Here is a 21,832-nt window from a genome sequence, read left to right on the forward strand (position 1 = left end):
TCTCTTATTCCTACCAAAAGCTAAAGGGTGGCTCCCAACCTTTGGGTGTCTGCACTTAGGGAGTTTTCATCTGGGTTCCCAGCCTATAGATGGGCGCCAAGCCAGACATTCTAAAGGAAGACAACTTCATTTTAGCGGCAAACCCTCAGACCCACGCATCTTCCCATGACTCTGCCTTTCTCCGATTCTGAGCTAGTGTAGGCAGAGCACGAGGTGCCGAGGACAGGCTCCGAAGGGGCGGTGGGGACCATCCTTTTCGAACAGCGTTTGTAGCTGCCAAGAGTAGCCAACAAGCACCAGATTTATGTGCACTTTGAAAGAAGCACCTTCACCATTGGCTTTTTGAGCGGCGCTGTCGCTAGGGAGCGGCGGGCAGGGCGAGCACAGCCTGGGGAGAAGCCCGGGCTGTTTGTTCCTGCCACGGGGAAAGGGGACGCACACAGTCGGGCGCGCGGACACACACGCACGCACACGCACGCTTGCCGCGAGTTCGAGCCCCGCAGCCCCCCACCGCCCGAGGGCGCCCCCGGCGCCGCGCCAGGCGGAGAAGCATCCGCCTCCTGACTCCTGCTCCTGCTGCTGCTGCTGCTGCTGCTGCTGCTGCTGCTGCCGCCCAGAGGAGAGAGGAACCTGGAACCTCTGCCTCGAATTTCCCCCGGCGCCGCGCGCTGCGGAGAGCGGCGGGGGTGGGCGCCAGGAGGAGAACGCGATGAATGAGTTCTCCCCTCGCCTCGGAGTTGACTGAGTTGGCGGCGCCGCGCCCGGGCTTCCGGCTCTCGGCGCCCCACGCGCTCGCGGCTCCCGGGGCTGCAGCCCACGCCCGCGGCCGGGGCTGTGCCCGCCACGCCGGGGGAGCCGAGGCTCTGGAGCTCCTGTCCCGGCTCCAGTCCGGGGGGAAAAGGAAGGTTGTCCCCTGGCCCAGGCTCACGGCCGCGCGCTCTCCCGCACTCTCCGCGGCCCCTTCTGTCTCTCCATGGCGTCTCATCAACAATCCCGGATCCAGGCTTACCTGGAGAAGAACAAGATCGGTCCCCTGTTTGAGGTAAGGCGCTGTGGAGGAGGGCGGTCCCGTTTGGATCTGGGGAAGGGGTTCAGAACACCCGGAGGGAAGGAGGGACCGCGAGCAAATGCGCGGGAGGGGTGGCCGTGCGGCCCCAGTTCGCTGGCATTCGCTCTGCCCGGGCCAGGGGGTCCGGGAACGCGGCCGGGCGGGCACCTTGCCGGTTACCTGGGCGCGGACAGGTGAGCTGGAGAGGGCCCAGCGTCAGTCTGGCAGGGGAAGTTTGAGCGGTCTGACTGTCCTGCATCTCTCAGCCTTATGCACAGGACCCGGACAGGCTGAGACCCACAGATGCACACACTTAGACTGTCTTACACGCTCACACTTTCTTCCTGGAATTTACACCGTATTGCATGTTGGATTTTTTTTTTTTTTTTTAATTTTGGCAGTAGTAGAACCCAGAAAGGTGGAAGAGGCGCTTAGCAATGGGGGAGACTATGGTTAACTGGGAGAAAACTGAACTGGTAAGGAGTAGGCTTCGGTAGATGAAGGCGCCTTGAGTGAAATTGTCAAACTGAGACGCTGACATTGATCTCTGGATGAAGGGAGAGTCCTGTGCATTGCAGACCCTACCTGTGTTAGGGTGAGAAAGGGGCGGAGAAAGATTCAGGAAAAGCATACACGTATTTATGAGAGGAGACGTGTAGCTCTGAGCTGCTTTCTCTCGCCATCAAAGAACCGATGACAGAAATACAGGAGGAGAAAGGAAGAGCGGGAGGACAAGAAAAAAGAACCAGAGACTGAACCGAGCACTGGCAAAGCGTCCCGGCGGTAGCCAGCGCGCTGGGCAGATGCTAGTTCCCGCGGGGAGGAATGCCCAGGGTCCGTTCCCAGCCCGGTCCCACCAACCAGCTGGGCACGGGTGGGAGACGATCGGACGGACGTGGGAGGCTCGAGATCCTCCCTCCCCCACCAAAAGCAGCTGTGGTCACTATTGGCGGTTTACGTGTCCGCGGCGTGGGAGTAAGGCTGTAACGCGGCAGGGGGAAAAGATAGAGAATGGGGTTGTTCCCTAGTACTGAGGAGAAGAGAGTAACTGCAGAGAGGGGTGGGGGAAGCGAAATAATGCCCTAGCACAAAAAGGGAGAGGTGGACAGGGATGTGATCAGATAGGTCTTTTCTCTGGGGAGGATGGGTTTCAGATAACCAAGATTTGCAAGATCTCAAGTTTTTCTGCCCAACTTTAAGTTAACGTTGTAGTAGTGTCTTGGGAGCTATGGCTACTGTTTCAACTGAAACTCGTTGTATAGAGTCATGAAGTCCTATAATGCATGTCTTGATTCTTGTTTCTGCCCAAGTGTTAGCAGAGGAAGTCCATGTGGAATTGCTGGTGCAACTAGGTTGTTTTATTTTATTCTAATGATTAGAGACCATGCCTAGTTCGATATCTATCTGTATAAAAAGCGGAAGCATAATAACACTTTGTGACACAGTGTATTAATTGTGTTAAAAGAAACATGAAATACTTTCACAGTGTTTCTACGCCCCTAGAATATAAAGTATAATTTACCAGGGAGATTAAGTGAGTTGTTTGTTTTAATAGATTTGTTAATTTATTTTAAAATTGCTGAGACTCTCTCCAAATGATAATGATAGAGTTTGGAATATATGTAAACTTTCTACATAATTAGGAAATAAATCCAACTTGATTTTTATCAAGTGCTTATTAAAAAAAAACTAGACCTCTAGATAGTTCTGCATTAATGAATTTTAAGTGAAGACGAAATTGTCTCATAAAATCTTAAGACTTCCTCACCAAAAAAAAAAAAAAAAAAAGACAAAATTATATGCTATGTATTTTATTGATTTTTTTTGGGTGACATATTACCTACATCCCTATTAGCTTGGATTGCAGTGGTGAGTAATTTTTAAGGGTTGATATGTACTTTAAACAATTGAAGGGAGAAAACAGCTAAGTTTCTGCTTCTAAAAGCAGGTTTGTATGCAACAATTTTGATCATAACAGAGCTTAGTTTTGAATAGAATTATATATACTTCACAAAATTAGAAAATCTCACTAGCCTGTAGCGTCTGTCTCATGCTAGAGAGAATATAAAATGTATAGTGTTCATCTGGCATTCTCAAAGCCCCCAGGGCTTTGGTCAATGCTTCTCATGGGAACTGCTTCAGGAGATCAAGGAGGAGCCCAGGAACCTGGACTTAGTAAGAAGTGGCACAAATGATTGTTACATATTGAATTTCCGGACCACATTGTAAGAAACGGTGTCATAAGTTAAACTCTTGTGACTCTTAAGTTTTAATATCTGTGCTATGTTGTGATTTTTTTGTGCCCTGGAGTTGGTGGACATAGGCTTACTTTAGTTTTGAAAATATATAAGACCTGAAAATGTGTTCCCTTTACAGATTTTCTAAGTTAGGAGTGTTTTAAGAAAACTTACTGGAGTAAAGCACTTTAAAGAGAGCACGGGAATATTGTTTAAAAAAAAAGCAAAGATAACATATACTGGTTGAGAATATTTGTATCTTGTTATTTTTTTAACTATACAGCTTAATTACCTAATTTAGTTACTTAGTTTATTTCTTAACTTAGTTTATTTGCTTATTTCTAAATTTTATCATTTGAGAAGTTTATAAAGCTATGTACACTATGGTATTGTGAAACTATGTTAGATGAAAATTAATCTTGTTTCCACGTGATTGAAGGGTATAAATTTATATTGTCTTTAAATATGATTTAACGTGCTTAGAGGCATTACAAAACCATGTCTAGAAATCATTGCATTAGAGCTGGGTAATGATATTTTAATTAAATAATATAAAGAGGTAAAGTGAATATGGTAATAATGACATATCCCACAAACTCTTGAAATTTTTAATACTTTTAGTATTCTCATTGGTTTATTCAGGATAGGCTAGTATCCTGATAGCCTAGGCATCAATCTATGAGGAATGCTTGACATCGCTTCAATAAATTAGAACTAGAATCCTATTAATAAAGATTTCCACATGTAACTCCTTACTTAACTGGCAAGATATGAAATGGTTTGGCTTTCCCCAAAGTATGGTATTTTGTAGCACACATAGGCAAGATTCATGGCGCAAACACAAGACTTACTTCAACCAACTGCTTAATAGTTGAAGAGCTTGACAGTTAAAACTTTTGAAATTGAATAATCAACTGGCATATATCTGCTTTTTGGAATCAAGTGATCTACTTTGTCTAGTTGTAAGTAGTCAAACTTCATTCCCAAGAAATTGTGTATGTGGAACATCATAGTAAATTCTTTATTTTCAACAGAGAGAAGTTTATACTTTTCAGTTTCTCCCATTTCTATGAAATAAACAGAATAATTATTTGAATATTATTGGTTGGAAGGGTCCTCAGGGCAGTCATATATCTTGGTTTAGGACTGATTATGCTTACAAGAGAGTGAAATCCTAAACTATTAAAACTCAGGATAATGGGGTCCCCATTAAATCTTCATAGAATATTTAAATCTCTGTGTATTCACTACAAATTCACTACATTTTTTTTTCAAATGTGGTCTGACCCACTCCAAGTAGAATGGAACCACTTTATCACCTTCTCTGTTTAGTTCAAAGTACCTCTACTCACATGGGCTAAATTTGTGTTAACTGACTTGACATATATGTTATGAAGTGGACTCATATCAAATGTGTGGTCAACAATCAGCTTGCATCATTCATACAGTTACTACTGCGCAACTTGTTTTTTCCTGATACCCCTGCCCTACATATTCCAGCCATGTCTGCAACCTTGAACTCAAGTTGGCCTGGAGATTCTCAGGCAGTGGCCTCGTAGGATCAGGAGATTTGTTATATATAAGGTAGAGGACTGTTGAGAGAATAAGTAAATATATTGAAAATAATGCAGTCCAGTTTTCTTGCTGATAGAGACAGGATTCACAAATACAAAAAGGAGAAAATGTAGAATGCACCCTGCAGTGTTGGATTGAAATTGGAGGTACTGGTGTATCTCATAACTTCAAGAATAGAAATAGATATAAATGTAATAGAATTAAATATGGATTTGTATGTAGTAACATATACATAAGTATATATGCCTACATTTATTTCCTTACTCTGTCTACTGTGATGGCCTGAAAAACAGCAACATCTCAGTAGCAATGAGAACACCAAGTGACAGATTTTGAGTTCTAAATACCATTCTCCATCAAGTGGAACCAGATATCCTTGGAGAAATGGTTGATCCTAGGCTTGAGTCTGGGAAAGCACAAGATAAACCTGGACCATTTTATGCCAGGGAATAAGGAAGTGGTCAAAGAATTATAGGAACATGTCAAAAGCTTGAAGAGACTCCTGTTAACTAAATCTGGGGCAATTTGAGATTCAAAGTATGATAGTAACAGATTATCATACTATAAAATAGGAGTATTTTATTCCACCACAATATATTGGGATACATGAATGTATCTAATTTATGGGGAGAAGATAAAGCTTTACTTTATAGGAGAATGCCAATTAATAAGAGTAGAAGTGGTGATGGAATTAGAGAATTACTACTTGGCAACCACTAGGCAATAATTGAGGCAATAAACATTAATTGTTGCTAAAAACTAATGGGTGAAAGTTGGAGGAGGAATGAGATGTTTACCTAATGTCTAGTATCTTTCCACAAAGTAGTTGTTAATTACAAAGGGAAAAGTAACTTTATAGTGAAGAAACCAGGCAGACTGAACTTTACTCAAGTGATGGGACAAATCAATATTGTGTGCTCCTGATAGTATACAGCTAAAACAACTTTAATTCTTTAATATTTATGCCAATTACACATGACCTGAGCTGAATAATGAGAAAATATCTGATAATTTTGATAGGGAAATTCTGATTTGCTGATGTGTTCAATAATGTATAAAGTCATGACAGTCAAGGAAAGTCTCAAACTGATGGGACAATACAACAAAGTGCAAAATATGGTCCTAGAACTGATATGTTCACTAGGAAGGACATTATTAGGAAAGTTTTGCAAAACTTGAATGGGGTCTCTAGGTAAAGTATATATGGAGTTATTTCTGCTCTTCATATACTTTTTCTGTAAGTTTAAAGTTCTTTTAAAATTAAAAAAATATTAAAGATAAAAAAGGCCATCTAGGAAATAAGTATTTACAAGTAGTTCACCCATTGGATATTTTTTTAAACATTAAATTATGTGAACTTAGTTAAGAATTGTATCTGTGACTTAGAGATACAATTGTAATCAGTAAGTATTAAGCTATAGTTTTGAGTAAAGCTATACTTACAGTCATGGTCAACTAAGCATATGCATTTTCCTCTTCTCCCTCCAAACTTTTATTGAAATATCAACAGAAATGTTAAAAAATAAATACATAAGAGTGCTGGAACACAAGGAAAGGTGCTGAGGCAGAGAGACTGTTTCTCCCATATGAACAGAATTTCTTTATTATGAATGGTGGTATATCCTTTGTACCTATCTATGGTCAAGTGACATAGAGTCAATTATAAGTAGTGGAAATGTTATTTGGAATTCCCTGGCAGGTGCCTTAAAATAGTTGGATTCAGTTTGGACGTGTTCCTCATATGCCTTCCTTCCTTATTGTTGTCTAGAATGCCTCTTTGTTCATTCTTCCTTTGTACCCTTCTTTATTCTCTCCACTTCCCCAGGCAATTACTTGTTTCCTTTCTGTTACCATAGAATAGTTTTCCTTTTCTAGGGTTTTGTATAAATGGAATCCTATGCTATGCGTGCTTTTTTTCTGTATATCTTCTTTCACTCAATATAACTATTTTACAATTCATCCATCTTGTGTCATGTATCAGTAATTTATTTCTTTTAGTTTCTGAATAGTATTCTATACGGATGTATGCATTTGTTTCTCTTGGGTAAATACCTGGAATAAATTGGCTGGATCATATGGTAGGTGTATGTTTAATTTTTTAAGACATTAGCCAGTAGTTTTGAAAAGTGTATGTACAATTTTACATTCCAACCAACATTGTATGAGGATTCCAATTGTTCCACGTTCTCGCCAAAACTTGGTGTTGTCTGTCTTTGTAATAATAGCCATTCTAATAGGTTTGTGTGATATCTCATTTAGTTTTAATTTATATTTACATTATGGCCCCACTCTTACCCCTATATTCTGAGACCAGTGTCAGTGGCGATCATGTGGGAAGCATGGCTTCTCTCACCCCTGGCAGTAATGAGGCATTTCTTTCCCTCCCCACCTGGGTCATGTCAGGAGAGGCCTAGAAAAAGAGTCAGGACTTTCAACATTGCTGAGTGGTAATGAGGCCATTCCTGCCATGAAATCCATGCCAAGATACATTATAGTTAAACTTCTGGGGAAAAAAAAGTCAAGATATATCTTGAAAGGAGCAAGAGAAATGAAATACCATACCTATGCAGGGAAAACAATTTGAATAGCCCCAGATTCTCATCAAACCTATGAATGTCAGAAAGAAGTGGCACAATATTTTTCAAATGCTGAAAGAAAGAATCTAGAGTTTTATAGTCAGAGAAAATATCCTTTAGAAATGAAGGGGAAACCAAGAGAATTTGTTACCAATGGGTCTACTCTAAAAGTTTGGCTAAAGGAAGTTCTCTAAACAGAGAGGAATTGATAAAAGAAAAAAAACTTTAGAACATTAGGAAAGAAGAAAGAACATGGAAAGAGAAAAAAATATGACTAAATATAATACATTTTCCTTCTCCTTTTGAGTTTCCTAAATTATGTTTGATGGTTGAAGCAAAAATTATGGCAGTGTCAGATGTGGTTCTAAATGTATGTAGAGAAAATATTTGAGAGTTGTATTATAAGCAGGAAAGAGTAAAGGGGAGAAAAGGAGGTAAGGTTTCTATAGTTCACTTAAACTGGTAAAACAACAGCACCTATTGATAAGTTGTGCATTTTTAATGTCATACCTAGAGCAACCACTTAAAAAGCTATACAAAAAGATGCCCTCAAAAACTCTGGTAGTTTAAAATGGAGTTCTCGGGGCACCAGGCTGGCTTAGTCAGTTGAGTGTCTATCTGACTCTTGATTTTGGCTCAGGTCATGATCTCACAGTTCATGAGTTTGAGTCCCACATCGGCCTCCACATCCTCTCAAAATAAATAAATAAACTTAAAAAATAAATAAAATGGAGTTCTAAAAAATGTTCATATAACTCACAGGAGTAGGAAAAAGAAAAACAAAGCAAAGATCAAATAGAAAACAAAAAAAATAACATGGCAAACTTTAGTCATAATATGTCAATAATTAAATTAAATGCAAATGGTCTAAATATACCAGTTAAAAGACAGAGATTGTCAGAGTAGATTAAAAAAATATGACCCAACCAGTAGGCAGTATCTAAGAAACTCACTTCAAATACAAAGAAACAAGCAGGCTAGAAGTAAAGAATAGAAAAAAAAAATGATTCAAACATCCAAAGAAAGGAGGAGTGGATCTTTTAATGTCAGATAAAGTAGACTTCAGAGGATAGAAAATTACTAGAGACAGGAACTGCCATTATGCAGTAATATAAGGGTAAGCCTACCGAGAAAAATAGCAGTCAACAGCAGAGCTGCAAAGTGTTTGAAGTGGAAACTGACAGACTTAAGCAGAGAAGTAGAGAAATCTACAACTATAGTTAGGAAATTCAAAACCCTTCTCTTGACAATTGGAAGAAAAACTATACAGAAAATCAGGAATGCTATAGAGGAACAAATGCACATCAAAGGATATAGTCGACATTTGTAGACCACTCAATGCAACAACTGCAGAATACATATTTTTTTTCAAGTGACACGGAATGTATACAAAGGCAGACCATTCCCTGAGCCACAGAACAAACCTCAGCTGAAATCATACGACAGGTTTTCTCCATTACAATGGAATAAAACTAGAAACCGGTAACAGAAAGAAAACAGGAAAATTTCTAAAACGCTGTGAAAATATACAGAATACTTCTAAATAATCTACTGGTCAAAGAAGAAATCTCAGGGAAATAAAAATCCATCAAACAATGGAAAGGAAGATATATCACAATTTGTGGAACACAGCTCAAGCAGTGCTGAGAGAGAATTTTATAGGGTAACATGCATACATTAAAAAAGTGGACTGATGTGATTGGTTAGAATAGGGCCCATGCTTTTTATGTCATTCCTCTGTGCCCTTCCAGTCATAGAGGACAATCTGTCCAGCTAGAGAGAGGGCTCTTCTACAGTGAAGGGTGTGTGAGTATCAGTAATCCGCTGACAATGGGTGTTTGTCATGTTTTGTATCCAAAGTAGATCTTCAGTTCTTAAAGGTGGGAAACAAATATCTTGCCTCATTCTTTATTGTGCATTCACTATAGTGTCTAGTGGAGCACAGACCATAAAGCACAGACAATAAAGGAGTTGATATCTGTTGAATTAAACAATACACAAACAAGACTTGTGTATTTTTTTCCTTCTATGGAAAAAAATACATTTAAGTCACAACCAGCTAGCAAATAGTGTCTTAATATTTATTCCTTTAAGACCTAGAACAAAATATTCCCCATCACATTAATTAGCCTTTATGTACAGTGAATAACTTTTAATTATGTACTTAACTATCTAATTCACTTTCAGCTATATTTTTTCCTTTTTAATATCTGCTTTCACGAGAGGGCCTGATAAATTAATCCACACCACTGTATAAGGCTTAATGTATACCCCGCCCCCCAGCACATTTGCATTTCAAGGGAGGAAGTTGCATGACACAGTTATATGGGATGAAGCAGGTGATCTTGGGAAATGATACGAGCTTAGCAACCATTTATTCTCTGCTTGACCCTGGGCACTTGATGATCTCTGTGAACATTAATGTCCTTATCTGCAAGACAATACCTAAGAGGGATTTTATGAGGACGATATGAGATGAAACGAAGTCTAAAGAACCCAATCCAGTGCCTGGCACTTGGTGGACACCCAATATTTTGACTGCCATCTCATTAGATGCTACTACTTCTCTTTTCAATTAATAGTAATAACTCAGTGACAGACCCTGTGGAGAGATGCTTTTGAAGGATGGCCTTCTAGTATCCTGAAATTAGAACTAATTCAAAGTGTGGAAAAAACAACAAAGTAAACATCTGCTTTTTAAGGTTGTAGCTCTGATATCTCTGAAAAAGCACTGTGGCACAGTTAGAAAGGAGAGTAGGCCAGTGTGTGTGTGTGTGTGTGTGTGTGTGTGTGTGTGTGTGTGTTCTTTGTTCAGCGGTGGGAGAAAGGGAGGTCTTGCTTGTTGCTGTATCACAAAAGTATACTTTACTTTGGCTAAATTTGGAGACATTATACATAATTAGAAAACAATCCAGAATATATCTTATTGTCTCAGAGAGGCAACCTGGATCACTCCCAACTAAAATAGCACACACAGATCCAATGTCCCTGTCACTCTCTGTAGCATGATTTTTTTTATATCCCTTATTGTATTTGATATTGTTTTGTTGGACTTATTCCTTTGATTTCAGTTTATATTCTGTTTATTCCACTAGAGTATAAATTTCTTATAGGAAGATATTTTGGCAGTCTTTTTAACTGTATCATCCTGCCTAGAAAATGTCTGGTATGTAAATGGTGTTCTACTGAATAGTTGTCAAGTACATTTATGAATGAAAAAAATCAGGATCAACCTATCAAATTTGAAAAGTGTGGTTTGGGTATGAATAATCATTTGCCACTAGGAGTCTGGGAATATCTCAGCAGTTTATGAGAGATTTCACTTTCTTTAAAATTCATTATGACTTTGTTATCTTTTCAACAGCTATTAAGTTCTTTGACACATGATGTTTGGAATGTCATTTACATTCATTTGGTACATATTTATTGGGTGCTGTATTATGTATTAAGAAATATAAATTGAAATAAAATATTTCCTGTCCTCAAAAACTCCTGCATATTTAGAAAAGACTGATAATACTTGGGGCACTCTCAAATATTATATTCTGGTAAATTTTACAGAAGCCTACCTTGGTTTTCTGTTTATATGTTTGGTACGTTTTCATACGTAGCAATACATTCCATTAATAGACTAATAGAAGTAAGAAATTAATATTTGAAGTTCAGATTTAGAGATTGGTTTCCAATAAATTTGCCATAGAATCAAGTATGTAAATTGAATAAGGTAAAGGGTAGATTTGTTAGTTTCTGTTGTTTTTGCTCCTGGGAGTTCTTAGCACCAGTAAGACATCTAAACATGAATTATTAAAAATACCTAAATGATCTGATTGTTGAGTAATGTTCTACATGAAACACACTGGCAGTTTTCAGTTGTAAGTTGTTCCTTTAACATAAAAGAGAGAACTTTCTTTTTGAAGTATAGCCTGGAGTGTAAAGGGGTATATAACTCCTGCTCTTTCTTCGCTTTTTGAACATATTGATCTGAAATCAAAAAGTGACAAGCTATATTGAATTGAGAGTACACTTGATTTGTCTGCACATTGAAATAATATATCTATTTGTGTGAAGTGAACTATATTGTATTAAGATTTATTGTAGCTGTATATTTCTGAGATATTATTTTTATTTTAATGCTATTTTACTCCTAGGATTCTCTCCAGAGGATCTGGTATTGTTTTGTTGATTTCATTTTTTCTGGTTATGTTTTTTATTTATGATATATAATAATTATTTTAGCATTATATAAAATGGTGATTAAAACCAGGTACAGTTTATTATGCACAGAATATTATTCTATTCTGACTAAAAATATTTATTGAAACATTTCTTATTATCTTTCCTCTTAGTGATATAACAATGATGTGAAAAACACTCTTAAAATATACAGATGACAAATACTCTGCTATGTGGAACCTTAAAGTCTTAGTTTTCCAGAATTTTAAAAATCTACCTCTTTCTTTATATTCAGGTAAGATGTTGAGGTCTGTGTACAATTAGCAACACGTCACTGCCATAGTCTATGGATGGATAGGGAATCCAATGACAATAGTTCAATCTTGAGAAATAGTGAAGAATTCATGCAGGTCATGTACATCAAGTTCTTAAGTTATTAACAAGTATATTTTTGGATAAACTTAGTTGAAGAGTGACTTGGGTGCCCATTCAGCCTTAGGGTGACCCACTAAAGAATTACTTTCACTGAGCTGTGCAGTGAGTGATTTAAGAAGCCTTTATTGAGAGTCATTATAAGAATCAGACCATGAAAATACGGTTTTGTCATCTATTAAAGGATGTTGTGGAGGGGCATATTCATTGCATTAGACAGCATCCTCTTATGAGAACTACTGTTCTCTTTTATAATGTCAAAAATAGGTTATGAACCTCACACCTTCAGAATGGCTAAAATAAAAAACACAAGAAACAACAAGTGTTGTCAAGGATGCCAAGAAAAAGGAACCCTCGTGCACTGTTGGTGGGAATGCAGACTAGCTCAGCCATGTGGAAAACAGTATGGAGGTTCCTCAAAAAATTAAAAATAGAATTACCATATGATCCAATAGTTCCACGACTGGGTATTTACCCAAAGAATATGAAAATTCTAATTTGAAAGGATATAGATACCACTATGTTTGTTGCAGAATTCTTTACAGTAGTCAAATTAAGGAATCTTCCCAAGATGAATGGATTAAAAAAGGTGGTATATATGTATATATAATGCAATATTACTTAGCCATAAAAAGAATGAAAGCTCGCCATTCGGAACAACATGGATGAATCTAGAGAGTATTATACTAAGTGAAATAAGTCAGTCAGAGAAAGACAAATACCAGATGATGTCATTCATATGCGGAATTTAGGAAGCAAGGCAAACAAGCAAAAAAGAGACAAACCAAAAGGTAGACTCAACTATTGAGAACAAACAAATGGTTACCAGAGGGGAGATGGGTGAGGGGATAGGTGAAATAGGTGAAGAGGGTTAAGAGTACACTTATCATGATAAGCACTGAGTAACATATACAATTGTTGAATCACTATATCATACACCTGAAACTAATGTAACACTGGATGTTAACTATACTGGAATTAAATAAAAGATAAAATAAAAAATAAAGAAAAACAGTCGTATATGAATATTTTGAATTGTGTAATTCATAGCATTCCTTTCCTTTTTTTCTTTGTATAGGCTTCTGGAAAACTCGTGGTAGCCAGAATGTAGGTCATTATTATGAACATTTTTTTTAATTGAAATATAATTAACATACAGAGTTATAGTAGTTTCAGGTATGCAATATGATTCAACAATTCTAGGCATGTCTCAGTGCTCATGAAGATAAGTGTACTCTTAATATCTTTTATCTCTTTCACTCCTCCCGCTATCCACTTCCTCTCTGGCAACTACTAGTTTGTCCTCTGCATTTAAGAATCTGGTTTTTTGTCTCTTTTTACTTTATTTATTTGTTTTGTTTCCAAAATTCCACACATGAGTGAAGTCATATGGTATTTGTCTTTCTCTGACTGAGTTATTTTGCTTAGCCTTACAACCTTTAGATCCATTTACATTGTTGCAAATGGCAAGATTTCATCCTTTTTTTTAATGGCTGAGCAATGTTCCATTGTATATATACCACATCTTCCTTATCCATTCATCTATGGAGAGATACTTGGGTTGCTTCCATAATCATGGCTATTGTAAATAATGCTACAGTAAATATTGAGGTGCACATATCTTTTTGGATTAGTGTTTTTGGTTTCTTTGGGTAAATACCCAGTAGTGGAATTACTGGGTCATAGGTAATTCTATTTGTAATTTTTTGAGAAACCTCCATAGTGTTTTCGACAGTGGCCGCACCAGTTTGTATTCCCACCAGTAGCACATGAAGATTCCTTTCTCGTGAGCATTTATATCTCCCTTCTTTTCCCCACATTGTCTTCACTTGTTTTACTTTATGTTTCCCTCTACTTTTTATTTATGCTATTTGATCATAATCTATACTTCTTTGGAAAATACTTTAACTTCCTTCTGAAATAAGGATGAATATAAATATGTTATATAAATCATAGAATGACCTAATCTTGGTCCAGATAATTTGGGCATATCATAGGATGTATTGGATCATCTGTTTCCTGTTGTTACATGTTATAGCTGGCTTTCTTTCTAGAAATATTTATTTGGCTCATTCTGGATGTTTAGTGAGAATATGTTTGCAGGATTAGCCTCCCAGGGTTAGCCTTTTGAGTAGCAGAGATGAAGCTGCCTTAAAAGGCAAGCTTTGAGACTCAGGGCTTTTACACAATGTTTTCTCTGCTTAAAGGTTTTCCTTCACATGCCTCACATGGCCAGCTCCTCCTACTGTTCAGATCTCAGGTTTAAACAGGCCCTCACAGACCACTCAATCTCAGCAGCTTCCCATCAGCCCCTATCACACCACGTTGTTTTATTTCCACACAGCACTCATCAGGTGTGGCCTTTTCTCATTTATTTATTTAGAGATTGGCTCCCTCTCTTAAATTAAGCTCCACAAGGAAAGGGACTTTGCCAACCTTGTTCTCTGACATGTCTTCACAATGCACAGTAAGCCCATTTCCTGCAATCAGGTATTCATTCTCATTCTTCTTACCAAATATTCCTTAAAAAGGTTAAATAAGCTTTGCTCTAGATAGGATATTATATGGAACCATTAAAAATGTAGAAAATATGAATTCAAGATTGTATGTGTATGTAACTATGTAGCATATGCAAAAAGATAAGAATGGATAAGAATGGTCTATAGCTTTTATATGAAGTGCTCAGTGGAGGGGCTGTTTTTGCTCCCACAACCATTCTGATTTTCCAAGCTCTCTGTATTACTGTGCTATTGCTTTTAGTATTAAGTCATTTGTTTTAGATCATTTCATCTCCTTGAGGCCCCTACTAACTCCCATATGTGTACTATATTTGCATATTAGTACTGGATTTCTTGTAAACTAAAACCCTAATGGGGCCTATTGGCAGAGGTTGAAGGGAAACCCCTCATTCAGGAGACAAATCAAAAATGATGGTTATGACAAGCTAGAAGCAGGTGTCATGCAAATGAGCACCAGGTGATTAGAAATGGTGCCAGGTGGGCAAGTGGAAAGGCATAAGTCAACATTTTCAAATATAACCTATCATGTTTTACCCACCCCTTTCTTTTTTTTAAACCCTTTTTAAAGAGTTGAAAAAACATTGAGAAGTGTGGGCACACAACACACATGTGCGTGCGCGCGCGCGCACACACACACACACACACACACACACACACACTGTTTCTCTACTCATTGTGGCCATGCTTCTTAAACAAGAGTATGTATTCATTATGACAAATGCTAATAACTGTGGATGATATTCAAGGTTCATGTACATTTTAAAGATAATCAAACTTTAGAGAATTTTCATGCTTGTACTTTGTCACTTTTAGCTCTGTGTCTATCCATCCAGGAGGATGAATTCACAGTCCAGGGTCATTAAAGATGCAAGAGTTTTGGAACATTGAATTATGAGATGAATTCCAAACTGGGGTGGCATTCAGGGTCCTCCAAAATCTACTTAACCATACTTCTCATTTTCCCCACACACTGCCTTCAGTGTGAGCAAGGTACTTTGTCCAATTATCCCAGTACATATAATATCAAGTCTTTGCTTGATATTCTTTCTACATCGAATATTTTCTCTGTTTGCTATAATGTCTTAGATGGGGTTCCTTGGGAGACAGACTCTGAGGTGGAGATTTGCATGCAGAGGGTTAACTGTGGCGTGCTTATGGGAGCAGCACCTTGAAGGGAGTGAAGGAAGTGGGTTTGAGTGGAGGAACAAAGCGAACTGTGAAGTAGTTATAATAGAACTCTCAGACGATCACAGGGAGAGCCTTGCAAGTGCAGAGGTCCTGTTCCTTTGCACTTTAGTGATTAGAAGCAAGCTTCCTCCAAAGAATGTGACCTTGGATGAGGCAGCTGCCTTCCTGGAAGGACGAATCTGGATAAGATCTTAGGTGAGAGCCTCTAACAGCCAACACTCCTGGCAGCTGGCAGAATGAGCTTTTGTTTCTGAAGAAAGGATCTGGGCACATACCCCAGAATCTACATTTTCCTGTTTGAGTATCAACCACTCATTAAGGGATAGTTCATGTTTTGTTTCTTTAATTAAATATTTTTGACTTCTCTAGCTACCCTAGATTTTCTGTTTCTGTGAACTATTGCACTTAGGGGCTGTGCCACTCACTTTTGTGGTTAACCACAAGGTTACTTAACTACTTTCTTCGTTATGGTTTGCTTTTCTAACTATACTGTTGGCTTATTTTTTTTTCTTAATGTTCCTCCTAAGTATCTAATTTGTAGTATATGCATCATAAGAATTTAATTAAATACTTGTTGAATGAGTAAATGCATAATAACAGCATGGCTTGCAGAAACACAAGATAATCTTTGCTTTATCACAAGATAGGCTAAACCTTTCCACTACTTCTAAGCTTCATAAATGAAAAATATGCAGAAGATTAAAAGATGATCCACAAAGTAAAAGGAATTAATATCTCTATAGTCTATTACAGAAGTCAGTGGATCTGCTTTTGTGTGTGTGTGTGTGTGTGTGTGTGTGTGTGTGTGTGTGTGTAAGATGGACCAATTTGGATTTTCTGTTGTTTGTCAGAAAAGAGTCTTTAAGTTATCCATGTGGTTAAAAATATTGTGATTTGTAGGGTGCCTGGGTGGCTCAGTTGGTTAAACATTCAACTTCAGCTCAGGTCATGACTCATGGTTCATGGGTTTGAGCCCCACATCAGGCTGTGTGCTGACAGTGTGGAGCCTGCTTAGGATTCTCTCTCCCTCTCTCCCTCCCTCCCTCTCTCTCAAAATAAATAAACTTAAAAAATATTGTGATTTGTGGAAAGTAAAAACGTAATTATGTGACTCCATTCAATCTGTGCGAGCCTAAGAAAGATGCAGCTAAAATAAATGGCATCGTTTTTTGTGTGTTTAATTGATTGCCTTCTCTCTCACATGGGGTATACATCTGGGATTCTTAGATGGATGGTTTTTTTCTTGATGGCTCATTTTGACCAAATAATCAAGGTTTTTCATAAAAATCGTATAGTTTGTAGAAATTAAGTCTGATTTTGAAGTTTTTTTTTGTTAATACCAAGATCTTATTAAGTATGCAGCAGAGTTTTCATTTGTGAAAAATTAAGATAGAAAAATTGGTCATTTTAATCTTCTCTGGACCAGTTAAGATGCAATAGAGTCTATACGTATTAGTTTACTTTCTACTGTATTTTAATATACTTAAAATGTGATTTTTGGAGGGTCATCTAGCTCAATGAAGTCCTACTCCCAAAAGGTTTCAAATGCCACCTTACTCTATGAAAATGAGGACATTTTACCCCAGATTATTCTGAGATTGGACCAGAAAGTAGATTTAATTATGATGAAAGGAAATTTATCATTTTGATTTTAAATGTGTGTTGAGAACCATGCTAAATTATCCTAGTTTATTTTTATTTAGCCCTAAATTATTTTGAAATTTTCCATGTAAAGAGCCATATTGTTTGTGAAAAGCACAGTGTTGTTTCTTTTTTCCAGCTATTATAGCTTTTATTTCCTTTTTTAAAAAATCATATGATGATATGATGGCTATTATTAGTGAAAAGTAGTAAAAATGACAGTTTTGTTTCTTTTCAGTGTCAATAGCCTTTATGTCTTTTTTGAGGAGAGGAGGGACTTTACTCCTTTGGCTAAGAATTCTAATACAGTGTTGAAAAGAAATGGTAATACTTTGTACTTTTTTGAGTGGGTTCTGATTTTAAGAGGAATGATCATTGCAACATTAGTAGAGTTTAAATAAATGGATAACTTATAAAGTTAAAAAAATTCCCTTCTCTTAATAGTTTGCTAGAACTTTTAAAATTAAAACCTGAGTTCACTTGGAGTGCCTGGCTGGCTCACTTGGAAGAGCATGTGACTCTTGATTTCAGGGTTGTGAGTTCAAGCCCCACATTGGGCACAGAGAATACTTTAAAAATATTGACTTCACTTAATATTCAAAGGTCTTATTCATATATTGATATTATCATATGACTTTTCTCCTTTATTCTGTTAATTGGAAGAAGTACATTATTGGAATTTTAAAATGTTAAATCAGTTTTGAATTTCTGGGAGAAATTGATTCTGATCAGTTGCTGGGTTTGGATTGCTAATATGTTATTTAAGACTTTCCTCTTCAAAAAACCTCTCTGACCTCAGCCGCAGTAATTTCTTACTTGATGCATCTCCAAAGGCAAGGGAATTAAAAGCAAAAATGAACTATTGGGACCTCATGAAGATAAAAAGCTTCTGCACTGCAGAGGAAGCAATCAACAAAACTAAAAGGCAACCTACAGAATGGGAAAATATATTTACAAATGACATATCGGACAAAGGGCTATCCAAAATCTATAAAGAACTCACCAAACTCCACACCCAAAAAACAAATAATCCAGTGAAATAATTGGCAGAAGACATGAATAGGCACTTCTCTAAAGAAGACATCCAGATGGCCAACAGGCTCATGAAAAGATGCTCAACGTCACGCCTCATCAGGGAAATACAAATCAAAACCACACTGAGATATCACTTCACACCAGTCAGAGTGGCCAAAATGAACACATCAGGAGACTATAGATGTTGGAGAGGATGTGGAGAAACGGGAACCCTCTTGCACTGTTGGTAGGAATGCAAACTGGTGCAGCCACTCTGGAAAACAGTGTGGAGGTTCCTCAAAAAATTAAAAATATATCTACCCTACGACCCAGCAATAGCACTGCTAGGAATTTATCCAAGGGATACAGGAATGCAGATGCATAGGGGCACTTGTACCCCAATGTTTATAGCAGTGCTTTCAATAATAGCAAAATTATAGAAAAAGCCTGAATGTCCATCAACTGATGAACGGATAAAGAAACTGTGATTTATATATACAATGGAATACTAGTCGGTAATGAGAAAGAATGAAATATGGCCTTTTGTAGCAACGTGGATAGAACTGGAGAGTGTTATGCTAAGTGAAATAAGTCATACAGAGAAAGAGAGATACCATATGTTTTCACTTTTATGCGGATCCTGAGAAACTTAACAGAAGACTGTGGGGGAGGGGAAGGGAAGAAAGAAAAAAGAGAGGGAGGGAGCCCAACCATAAGAGACTCTTAAAAACTGAGAGTAAACTGAGGGTTGATGGGGGGTGGGAGGGAGGGGAAAGTTGGTGATGGGCATGGAGGAGGGCACCTGTTGGGATGAGCACTGGGTATTGTATGGAAACAAATTTGACAATAAATTTCATATATATATATATATATATATATATATATATATATATATATATATGACTTTCCTCTTCTACTTTTGGAAGTTTCAGACTTAATTGTGTGTGCAGTTTTCCCAGAAATAGTAGGATGCATGATGAGTAATATGTTTACCTTCCTCATGAATAATGCAGTAGCTTTAGAGTGCTTTCTCTCTTGCCACTACTTTTGCCAGCATATATGCTGTTGTTCATTATTTCAATTCATTTTTTTTTTAAATTCCAACCCACAAAATAGACAGGTAACAGGTACCTTAATCTTTTATTCACATTTAAAGATGTTCTTTCACATACTTCTCCCTAGACAGCCTTGAAACCAATCTTCCAATTCTGTTATTTTCACATCTTCTAGCCACACTATTATCCACTGCCCATAAATCAGTGAATCCCTATTTCTGGCAATAGATCAGTTACAAGGGTAAGTAAATATTCTTAAAGCTTTAGAGCCTTTCTCTCTTTCTTTCTAGAAGACTTCTTAGTGGACATATAATGCCTTAATATTCCACTTGATTTTATGCCAGTATGTCATACTGGACCAGGTCTAAACCAGTATCAAGTGTTTTTTGTTTTGTTTTGTTTTGTTTTGTTTTGTTCCTTTTTTCTCCTTAGTCATGCATCACTAATGAACTCCCCATGAGGATGTACATATAGGTTGAGGGAGAGGCAATGTAGCAGAAGCACATATTTAAGGAATCTGAGCTACCTGCATATGTAACTTACTGTGCTCTGGATTTCTGCTGTAAATGTCCAATCTTATGGTGTGGTAGTCAGAGAACGCCCAGTTCATAACAGACAGCTCAGATCATGTCCAATAATCAGGTGTTCTTCTAGGGCCCAGTAGTAAACCAAGAAGACTTCTGCTATCTGGAGAAGCACATAGGACTTTACTAAAATTCTCGTGGGACCTGTGCATCTTCTCCTGTGCAGGCTTGCTGGCCGCTCAGTGCAGCATCCCACTTGGCCCAAGCACTTGGACTATTACTGGATCTCCTGGGACATAAGGATTTAGCGCCAAAACAGCATGTACTACAGCTGGATCTGCAGAAGGGCCTGATGTTGCTCTGGACCCCACTCGATAACAGCAGCCCAGGGGTGCCTCGGTGGCTCAGTTGGTTAAGTGTCCAACTCTTGATTTCTGTCCAGGTCATGACCTCATGGTTCATGAGTTCAAGCCCTGCATCAGACTTTGCACTGACAGTGCAGAGCCTACTTGAGATTCTCTCTCTCTCCCTCTCTCTCTTCCTCTTCCCCACTTGTACTGTCTCTCTCTCTCTCTCAAATAAATAAGTCAGTTTTAACAAATCCTAGCAGCCTAATGGGTTGTTCAGTGTATTCAGGTATTCAGTATGTTCAGTATATCAAAGGCATGCTCCTTTGTAGTGCTAGGTGGTGTGGGTACAGCAGCTTTGGAGAGGATAATCTTGAAGGATTAATGGGCCCTCAGAGACTTCACCTACTTGGGAAATCCCTAAATTTTCATGAGGCCACACTCTCCATTGTGGTAACTCAAGTCATGTTTCAGCCTTCCACATCCAGTTTCTTTCTCTTTTTGTATAGATTGAGTTGTATTTTGTAGGCTGCCTGTCTGTTCTACTTCTAGGGACACCATGATTAATTTTTAGGCAATATGAAAGACTACTGCTGGTCAGAACATTTTGCTTATAATTTGGTTTCTGTTGCTCATTATCATAAATATGTCTGTCCTGTCTGTGGAAGTTAGGCAGTGCCACCTGAGTGGCTTCCAGAGAAAGCCATCATCCCAGTTGAAAGCAGAGTCTGTCTTAGTGGCAGGATTTTCTCTGTCTTCCCTGGTCTTTAGAAGACAGCCAACACAGAGTTTTTCAAGGATATTCTCTTGGTCTTCTCCCTGATGTATCTCCTAATTCTTTAAAAAAATTTTTTTAAATGTTTATTTATTTTTGAGGGCGGGGGGGGTGGGGAGAGAGAGAGAGAGAGCGAGAGAGCTAGCGCATGAGTAGGGGACGGGCAGAGAGTGAAGGAGACACAAAATCTGAAGCAGGCTCCAGGCTCTGAGATGTCAGCACAGAGCCTGATGCAGGGCTCAAACCCCCAAGCCATGAGATCATGACTTGAGCTGAAGTCAGACGCTTAACCAAATTAGCTACCCAGGTGCCCCTGTATTTCCTAATTCTTTAGTGAAGAGAATGTCCTCATCCCAGTGTAGAGTCAGGGGTGAGTGGATGTGCAGTTTTCACGTGATAAATTTACTGCACTATTCTTATCTTTCTAAGTCTTTGTACTCTTTCCTTTGAATCATTCTATACTGTAGCATCTCAACCTCGCTGAATTCAGGACTCTTGAGGCCCCGTGTCAGTCAACCAACCTAGCAAACTGTTAGAACATGAAAACTAACACTTTACATAAGTAATGTGTAGATTCTCCTGTATCAACCCAGCACAACCCAGTGTTTTATTCCATTTGCTCTGATCTAACATCCTTAGAATTCATTTCTATACATATTTTTGCCAAAATAAATTAGGGAAATCTTACAGAGTGTAAGCTACCTCCTACAGGGTCAACCTTTTTACCT

At 38.2% G+C, this 21,832-nt stretch overlaps 1 protein-coding gene across 1 annotated transcript in view; it reads left to right on the forward strand.

Annotated features, from left to right (window-relative positions):
- The first annotated feature begins 611 nt into the window (after positions 1 to 611).
- The window catches only part of CF2H8orf34 (chromosome F2 C8orf34 homolog), a 405,526-nt gene continuing 384,305 nt past the window's right edge, over positions 612 to 21,832 (forward strand). The window contains 3 exon segments of the mRNA XM_019822764.3: positions 612 to 848; positions 850 to 966; positions 968 to 1,042. Coding sequence (XP_019678323.2) covers positions 714 to 848; positions 850 to 966; positions 968 to 1,042 — 327 coding nt within the window. The 5' untranslated portion in view covers positions 612 to 713.

The sequence above is a fragment of the Felis catus genome, chromosome F2, assembly GCF_018350175.1.
Source record: "Felis catus isolate Fca126 chromosome F2, F.catus_Fca126_mat1.0, whole genome shotgun sequence".
Taxonomy (NCBI): domain Eukaryota; kingdom Metazoa; phylum Chordata; class Mammalia; order Carnivora; family Felidae; genus Felis; species Felis catus.